General features: G+C 47.1%; 1 protein-coding gene across 1 annotated transcript in view; it reads right to left on the bottom strand.

Annotated features, from left to right (window-relative positions):
• The window catches only part of NTN1 (netrin 1), a 300896-nt gene extending 291171 nt beyond the window's left edge, over positions 1-9725 (bottom strand). Inside the window, exon 1 of the mRNA XM_011973151.1 lies at positions 8951-9725. Within this exon, the coding sequence (XP_011828541.1) occupies positions 8951-9494 (544 nt within the window). The 5' untranslated portion in view covers positions 9495-9725. The remainder of the gene's footprint in view (positions 1-8950) is intronic.

Genomic DNA, 9725 nt, shown 5'->3' with positions numbered 1-9725 from the left:
CCATGGTCTCTCCAATTCTTGGCATGGGAGAAAACAAAAACACTACAACAGAACAAATGCAGAAGGAAAATGTGATGTGGACTAAAATCCAATCCCTCCATGGTACAGGAGCCAAATCCAAAATGCGCTTCCTCTCAAGACCCTCGGCCCCTCCCTGCGCCCCAGACACTCAGCAAAATGCCTCACTCGGGGCACCCACCCGCGTTCAGGGTTAGTACAAGTGGACACATCTGCACCTTCTCACGTGCACAGCCTCCTCGATGGAAACATATTTCACCTGCAGGGAGGGCATCCCCTTTACATTTCTTTTCTTTTTTTTTTTTTTTTGTTTTTGAGACACTGTATCGCCCAGGCTGGAGTGCAGTGGCATGATCTCGACTCACTGCAATCTCAGCCTCCCGGGTTCAAGAGATTCTCCTGCCTCAGCCTCTGAGTAGCTAGGATTACAGGTGTGGGCCACCACGCCAGGCTAGTTTTGTTTTTGTTTTTGTATTTTTAGTAGAGATGGAGTTTCACCATGTTGGCCAGGCTGGTCTCGAACTCCCAACCTCCAATGATCTGCCTGCTTCAACCTCCCAAAGTGCTAGGATTACAGATGTGAGCCACCGCACCTGGTCTACTTTACATTTCCTTACATGCCCAGACCAAACAGAGCCACCTGAACAGTAAACGCTCCAGAAATGTCCATGTATACAAAGCACTTCTCTGTCTGCAGGTTGGAGAAGGGAAAGGGGAAGGTCTTCAGAAGGGGACCAAAAATGGCTGGCAAATAGCTTTCAGTTCATGGGCTAATTCTGCCTAAGGAGTTAGTTATATTGAGGAGTCTAATATTATAAGATCATTTCTGGACTTCGGAGGAAAGTATGCTGCAATTGATTGCCAACGTCTGCCCTGGTTTTAGAATGCGGGAGTGGTGGTGCATTTATTTGCTGGGTAGTCACCACGGCCACCCCAAGCAGAAACAGACGAAATCAGAAGCCCTGACAATGGCAATCAAGCAGGCAGGAAGTGTCCCTCACTTGGGGACTTCAAATATGGAATGCAGCACAGCATACAGGCCCTCAGGAAACTCAGAGATCTATCTCATTTCCTTATATAGGACTCAGTTATTTAAAGCCAGCCCCTTTACAGGTCCCTGTAGTCCTCCAGATTGTCTTACTTAAGTGTGGAGTCTCTGGAATGTGTGAAAATTGGACACGACAACCAATAATCTCTCTTATCTTTAGGCAGAAAAAGACACGGGAAAAATCTAGAAAATCTAGCAATAGCACCAGCCAGGAGGGGGCACGGATGGGCCCCCAACTAAAATATGACCATGTGCACAGAGAGCTGAGACCTCACGTAGGCCAGTCCTGAATCCTCCAGGGAGACAAACTTCTAGCACCTTCCTCATCAAGGCACTAGCTAAGTTGGGAAGTGAACTGGAGTGTTACTTTCTGCTTTTAAAGTTCTCACCCAACAAATTTACTTCAACCCTTTAAATAACCCAGAGGTCTACTATGTTTACAGAACCATCTTTCTTCTTTTTTTTTCTTTTCTTTTTTTTCTGAGTCTTGCTCTGTCACCCAGGCTGGAGTGCAGTGGTGCGATCTCGGCTCACTGCAACCTCTGCCTCTCAGGTTCAAGCAATTCTCCTGCCTCAGCCTCCCAAGTAGCTGGGATTACAGGCACACACCACCACGTCTGACTAATTTTTGCAGTTTTAGTAGAGAAGCGGTTCCACCACGTTGGTCAGGCTGGTCGAACTCCTGATCTCATGATCCACCCGCCTCGGCCTCCCAAAGTGCTGGGATTACAGGTGTGAGCTACTGCGCCCAACCACAGAATCATCTTTCCTCTAGGTCTTCTTCACATGCACCAGTGCACTGCACTGTGAATTCATTTCACCCTAACTGTAGTTAGTACACTAATCCCAATGACAGAAGGACAGGGGATTGCTGGGGGTGGCCCAGACACAGGCAAGGATGGAGCACAGCTTTCTATTGCTTGGCAGTACTCCTAAACCATAGGTACCCTTTTCCCCCTTGGAGGGTATCTTCCTTTGTACTCTGAGTGCCAGCAGCTGCCTCTGATAGAACTGTCCATTGTGGAAGAGGCTTGGGGCAGGAACTTAAGCTCTGGGAGAAAAAGAAACGGGTCTGATGGGAGACATTCTGCCTCTCATCAATCACACGGCCACAGTCCCTTCTCTCCATCAGAGGGGAGAACTGGCACAAAATAATGTATTTGAGACTGAATACACACCTAGCCAAGGCCTCCCAGGAGCTGGGGATGAAGAGGGAGCCATATCTCTATAGGCAAAGACTGACAATTGGAATGGGTCTCTGCCTTTTGACGTGGGGGGAAATTCACATAAATTGTGTAACTTTTTTTTTTTTTTTTTGAGACGGAATCTCGCTCTGTTGCCAGGCTAGAGTGCAGTGGGGCAATCTCAGCTCATCGCAACCTCTGAGTCCCTGGTTCAAGCGATTCTCCTGACTCAGCCTTCCCAAGTAGCTGGGATTACAGGCACGCGCCACCACACCCAGCTAATTTTTGTATTTTTAGTAGATATGGGATTTCACCATGTTGGCCAGGATGGTCTCCATCTTCTGATATCACGATCTGCCCATCTCGGCCTCCCAAAGTGTGGGATTACAGGCGTGAGCCACCGTGCCCAACCAATGATGTAACTTTTAAAAGGCAAATTAAAATCTACTTCTTACTTTACAACAGGGATCCATTTTTGGAGTAAGGAGGCAAGAATGCAATACTGAACTCACTAAGTTGTGCTACGCAAGTCAAACCTCATGAGAGCAGATAGCTTTGAGGTGAACGTCCGTGTCCAGAGGACTGGCCCAGGCAGCTCACTTTCTTTCAAGCACTATTCAGAACAACCGTCCCTCCGAGTTGGCTATAATAGGACACGGCTTTTATGTGATCAGGCTTCCAAACAAACGCTCCTGATACCCCCTGCTCTCTCTGTATGCAACAGTGTCACAGAATAAGCCAAGATGTGCCCTGCAGACTTATCCACACTTAGTCCCGTTTGTGTAAAAGCTGCCCTTTGGTGGCCAGGACATCTGTTTTTGAAAAGCTTCCGTTCCTTGTGGCAATCTGATTAATTGAAACAAAGCACATATAAAGCACCTAGGACAATGCCTGGCACTCAGTAGGAGTTTGTGGTCTGTCTTCAGGACGCAACCCCACAACCACCTTCGACGGACATTTTAAACTCCGCAGCTCCCAGGCCACCCAGACCAACACCATGCCTTCTGAGCCTGCAGAGACCACAAGGGCTTCCAGACGACAGGCAAAATGCTGTGGGCTGCTCTACAAGTATCAGGCTTAAGTCCTGAGCATTTCAAAAGCCCTCCGAGACCTCCCGTCTCCCTATAATGAAAGGCACTGCAGAAACCCAAGGTATGATTAACACTTCTGAAAGGATGAAAAAAAAAAATCCTGGCTCACAAAATATCCGTATTTGTGCATCCGTAGATAAGGCTGTTTTATAATCCAGTTCCCCAGAGAGTCATTTATTTTGGTAAAGGCGGTGTGCATCACAGACACGGTAGAAGCCATCAAGATAACAGGAGCAACAATCCAGTGGACTTTTGAAGTGTAAACATAAAAGTCTATTAAGAATACAATGTTGGTTTAATCCCAAGACAAAAAATTTACTTAATGAAAAGCACAACTCATCTCAAGAAGGAAATATCGATAGCAGCTGTGAGCAGAAAATGAGGGGATTCCTTCCCGGGAACATCTGAATTTCAACCCACTGCCTTTCCAATATTTACTCTGGACATAAAGTCTCAAATACTTTTCCGAGGATCTCATTTTTCTACAGGAGGAGGAGGACAGAGAGAAGACTGGGCAGGGCTAACAGAAAGCGCGGCAGAGCCTGGAAACACGCAGACCCACCCCAGAAGGTTTCCCTGACAAACCTGTCTCCCCGCTCTGGGTGGACCAGGGAGCGGCCGCCTTGCCTGGAGGTCCCCGGTCACCAGGTGCTAATGAGGACCCCAGCAGAGAACCTCACTCACGACAGCCCTGTGCCACTGACTCATGTCAACTGTACCTAGCAGCACCACACCAGTGGCCGGGACACACCATCCCCCATCCATCCACCTCCTCTCTTTGGCAACAATACTTTTAGCCACTTCCTGGATTTTTTCAATACATTCTGGTGAAGCAAAGGGATGGTGAACACTAGGGTGAAAAGAGAAGGCCTTTTTTTTTTTTTTTTGCAGACAGAGTCTCACCAGGGCTGGAGTGCAGTGGCGCGATCTCAGCTCACTGCAACCTCCGCCTCCTAGGTTCAAGCGATTCTCCTGCCTCAGCCTCCCTAGTTGCTAGGATTACAGGCACCCGCCACTACGCCCAGCTAATTTTTTGTATTTTTAGTAGAGACCGGGTTTCACCATGTTGGCCAGGCTGGCCAGCTTCACCACCTTTGAGGGAGATCACAGGCCCTGAAATCAAGAAAGACTAGGCCATCAGCAACACCTGTGGATGTCAAGAACCCCCAGGAAAGTATCTAAACCCTCTTATTTCATAGTCCCAGCTCCCAGCTCCCAGCTCCCAGCAGGCCTGATGGCTAAAAGAAAACTTCTTATATACAACTTCATGTTAAGTAGGTATGAATATAATATAACAAAATGTAATAAATATAATGTGATGTAAAATATATAATGCAACACAACTAGGGAACCATGCCCAGTTCTAGCAAGAAGTAATCGGTGTGCCAGCTCTTCTCCTACACATGGATGTATCGCTGCCATTCATTCATTCATCCATTCTTCCATCCACCCATCCATTCATTCTATGGCAAAGCAGCACAGTGGATGCAACAAAACAAAGCACAAACGTCAGGCTGGAGTCCCAGCTCCACCATCCAGTAGCTATGTGACTCTGGGTAAACCCTCTAAGGTCTCTAGGCCATGGTTTCCTCATCTCTAAAAGAAATACAATCACAGTCCCTATAATTAGTAGAGTCACAGTGATTAAATGTCTAAATTAATGTGAGTGCTTGGCAAAGAGTAAGTCCTCCAAGGTTAATCATAATGACAATAATCATAATAATTACTATAACTATTGAAGACATTCACTCATCTATAGCTATGTGCCAGGCTCTGGACTAAGCAGCAAATAATTTTAGCCTTCTGATTTTTGCAAGAATCTTTAGTGGGGCATCGGATTTCTCACAGCAACACCTCCAATATAACCTCCCTCTCTTGCCAGGGATGAATGAGGGTGGACGGAAGCACCAGAGCTATTGACAGCATGAGGACATGCCCCCGACCCCCAACCCAAAGCTATGTTTAAACAATTACGAGCATTATGTTGCGGGTACCTACGACTATAAGAGGCCAACCCAGCACGGTGCTTGTCTTGCAGAGACATCTTTTACGTGGGTTTTGGGTTACAGCTGGGCAATGCAACGCCATAGAGTGAGTCGCAAAACAAGTTTTCATAAGCTCGACCTGTCACAAGCCAGGCACGGGCTCATGCTGACAACTCCACAGTAAGATTAAACAGCATGCTTCGTCAGGCACTAAATGCTAACACAGCTCCGACGTCAGGGGCACAATGATTAAAACTGATGTCAATAATTTATGAAACACAATATGGTCTTCAGATGCTCTTTTGAAAAAAGGGGAAGGGCAGGGAGGGGGGAAAGGGGCCTAGCAACCCAGGTGGTTTAAAACTGTTCATGCATTTTGCCTTGAATGTACACACACCCCCACCATGCATGGGTACTTCTTTACACAATGAATGTGAATGCACATGTGTATAAAAGCATGTGAACACTGCCGATACATATGGGCGGAAGACAGTATTTAGTTATTCCACTGAGAGCTGTCAAGGCTGTAACGTTATACATAGTCTTGTCTTCCATATTGTTTTGAGGGTTGTTTCTTCCCCCCCTCCGGAAGAAATCCAAAATTGCATTTAAAATATAACTGGGCTTTACGAAAGTTCACATTTTATTCCATAGGGAGCTTGACTTTGAAACAACACCAAAAAGAAAACTGGACCAAAGAAAACATACAGACATGTGCATTTCTTAGTCATCTATAAGGACCATGGCCCTAGGTTGAAGGACTGTTCAGTCAAATGATAATATTGGTAAATTGGTAAATGTTAGGGGGTTTTCGTTGTGGGGGGTGGGAGGGCGCAGGGTTAACCTAGGGAAGGTTACCATTTCAATTTATTATAAATCATGTATCATTATTTTATAAAAGCAAAGACCGAATAGCACAGTAATAGGCCCACTGTTATTAAGACTGATTACGGGAATTTAAAAATATATACTTCTTGACTTTGACGTAGTTGTAAATACTCTGGGTAGCTTGGCTTTGTATGTCAACAGTGTGAAATTCACAAGAAGAGATTATGTTGGGAGGAAAATCTGAGCCTCTGATAGTCCAAAGTTACTTTTGAAGGATTTATTAATGCTTTTTCCTAGCACCGTGCCCTTTAGTATCTCAGAACACCTGTCAAATACTAATTCATTCGCATATCTCCACTACAGGGCCTTTTCATAAAATGCTCGACCTTTCATTGTAAATCACCCCTAAATTGTCCTTGCTGTCTTTCTCTTTTACAGAATGATGGAAAAATCACTAAGACTTCAATTAAGACTTTATGGGAACTTCAATCTGATGTTCCCAGCTACATCTACAAGGTATCAGAACATCTATTCAAAAAGGAAACTATAAATAACTTTAACATAGTTCAATTGGCTTTGCTTTTATGAGATGACTGAATAATTGGCAAGATTTAAAGATACTTTAACTGCTGGGACTTAAAATAACTTCAGTAAAACCCAGAAAAATATTGTTAGCCAATCATTTGTCATGTAGATTATGTACTTATTAAGCCTAATTAAACTTTTTGAACAAAAACGGTTACTAATTACATTAGTTAATATGTTGATTGCTCAATTTAGCCAATAAAAAGAAAAAAGGTCAATCCAATTTGTGTGCATAGTTAGTGTTTTGGTCAAGAGACAAAATCCTAAACTGTAGAGATTATTTCAAGGGCATGACCATCATGATAACAAACGCAGGTTACGTGTCCACATCCAAAGTGACAGCAAGACCTGGGGGTGGATGGTGAATCTGAACAATACCAACGCTAAGACAAATCTTCAAGCCAGTGAAATTTCACCACCACATCAAGCTTATTCGCCTAAATGTATTCACTTGCGTTTGTCCAATTAGACCCTGCTGGTGACAAGACAAAGTTATCTTTCATATGCACATACAAACTAAAACTGATAGCAAAACCCTGGGAATCCCTTTAAATGTCAATAAAGGGCTTTTACGCACAAAGGGAAGAAAAGAAAAGAGGAAGGAGGGGGAAAAGAAGAGATGGGAAAAACCAACATTTCTGAAGGAATTGAGCAGATCAAAGGAATTTTATTCTAGAAGACCACTAAGTCGGAGTGTAACTACTCTCCTCTCTCTCTCTGTGAAATCTTGAAAAGTGTCTTCAGACTAGTTCTGATCCTTAAAAGAAAGAGGACACACAATTAGGTCTGCAAGAGCAGAACACGAGTGTAAAAATGGAGGCCTCCCGTGCAACAGGAGGCGGGAGGCCCAGCGTCTTCAGACCAGGACGTCTGACTGGGCCTCTGCGGCGACCCGGCCCTCCAAGACATGTTTTCCATTCCCTTGCTCAAAACTCTGCATCCACAGTCATGAGGTACAAACTATTCGACAACAACATGACACAATTAATCAGAACCAGATCTCAAAACGTGTGTTTGTGGGGACCAGCAAACTTTGAAATGTGCCTCAGAGGGCAAAGCAATGGAAGAGCCTCACACTGGCTGTTTGAGATGGGGAGAGGGAGAGGAAAAATCTGTACGTTCATAAAGGATGCACACCAAATGGGACACTTACAGACTAAACAATTTTCACTGAAATAAATGTGGGATTTAGAGCTTTGCTTCCCATACTGAAAAAAGTAAGGTGTAGTCTTGCTATCTCCCCTCACCCTTTTTCTTTCCTTTTTTTCTTTCTTCCTTTTTTTTTTTTTTTTTTTTTCTGGGGAGAAACTGATTCCTGAGAGCTTCTGCAGCAGCGAAGTTGTCCAATTCAGAAGCAGAACGTATCCTTCTTAAGCCTCATTTCTGACCCAGCCGTATTTACCCGGTTTTGTCAGATTTCTCTTTCAGGAAATGAAACCCTATTTAAAAAGTGAGAAGCTGGACCCTTAGTTAATTCAAAACTGTTTAATTTCACTAAAGCCTGAAGCTAACAAAAAAAAAAACCTGGTATACTTTTTTAGACTAAAATTGAATTCATTCAAAATAATTACTGAACGCTCCTTGGTAATCGGTAGATAGTAATTAATTGAAATCACATCACTCTTCTTTTGCTAACACAAACACGCTGTTCAAAAGAGAGACAACAAAATAGTTTCAAATCATGAAGACAAATGGAGGGCAGGAATGATACTCGTCGGGCATCGAACTGACCCCAAACCGCAAATAGTTCTTTGCCATCTCCCAAGGGATTTGTAGATGTGGAGTTGGAACTTCCCGGGAACAGAGACGGGGTCCCCAACCGCGAGCCCAGCTGCAGCCTTGGGAAAGGGGGGTGGGTGGAGGTGAATCACAGCGTCCAACCCAACGAGGGGGAAGGCAATGAATGTTTGCGTTTGGATCCAGGGTCAGCGGAGACCTGTCTGCAAATGTTCTGCCAAACCCCCTCCCGGGAACATTTCTCCTGCTGCTTCTTGGCTTCGCAGAGAGCACTGGGCCCAAATTCGGGCGTCCACCACGAGGGCCACGCGAGAGAGTGAACCTGCTTTCAGCCCTCCCGGGTCCCGGGCATCCGCGAATGCGCCTCCCCCCAGTTCCCACGACCCGCGCTCCTAAGAACCCGCCGCTGCGAGGCCCAGCACCTCCCGCCCGCGCCCCCACCCGCCGCCGGCTCCGCCGCCGCACCCCACTCACCCACGCACTCGTTGGCTTCGCGGGCCGTGGCGCGCTGCCAGGGCCGGTCGTAGTGGAAGGGCTTACAGCGGTCGCATTCCGGGCCGGCCGTGTTGTGCCTGCAGTCGCACACCAGGCTATCGTCGCGGTCGCGCACGCAGCGGGCCGCGTGGCCGTTGCACTTGCACCGGCCGCCCACCTGCAAGTCGGACACCGCGTAGAAGTACGAGTCGCGCGCCAGCTCCGAGTCGTCCTCGTTCTCATCGCCGAACGTGTGCAGGCGGCTGAAGGCCACGCGAATGTCGGTGGCCGTGACCCAGTCCTGCAGCACGGGCGAGTTGTCGAAGTCGTGCGCCGAGGGCCGCCCGTCCAGCGTGCTGAAGGCGATGAGGCCGCCCGAGAGCGGGCGCATGTCGGTGTGCGAGTCGGTGCACACGGCCTCCTGCTCATTCTGCTTGGTGATGGGCGCGCGGTGCGGCCGGTTGTACATCTTGCGGCACTGCGTGGAGTAGAACTGGAAGGGCACCCACGTGCGCCCGTAGTCCATGGACTTGTAGATGGCCATGGACTCGGGCCGCGGCGAGCAGAACTGCAGGCTCACGTAGGTCACTTCGAACTTCTTGCCGAGGGACAGTGTGAGCGTGACGTTGTGCGGGAACTGCAGGTAGTTCTCGGACTGCCAGCACGTCAGGTTGTGCGGGTTGTTGAGGTCGGTGAGGAAGGCGGGTGGGTGCGCCTTCTTGGGGTCGGACGCGTTGCAGAGGTGGCACGAGCGCAGCCGCTCCTCGCCGCGCTC

This window comes from Mandrillus leucophaeus, unplaced genomic scaffold (genome assembly GCF_000951045.1).
Source record: "Mandrillus leucophaeus isolate KB7577 unplaced genomic scaffold, Mleu.le_1.0 Scaffold135, whole genome shotgun sequence".
NCBI classification, from domain to species: Eukaryota; Metazoa; Chordata; class Mammalia; order Primates; family Cercopithecidae; genus Mandrillus; species Mandrillus leucophaeus.
Note: the sequence above shows the minus strand (reverse complement) of the source record. Positions and strands in the feature narration are given on the sequence as shown.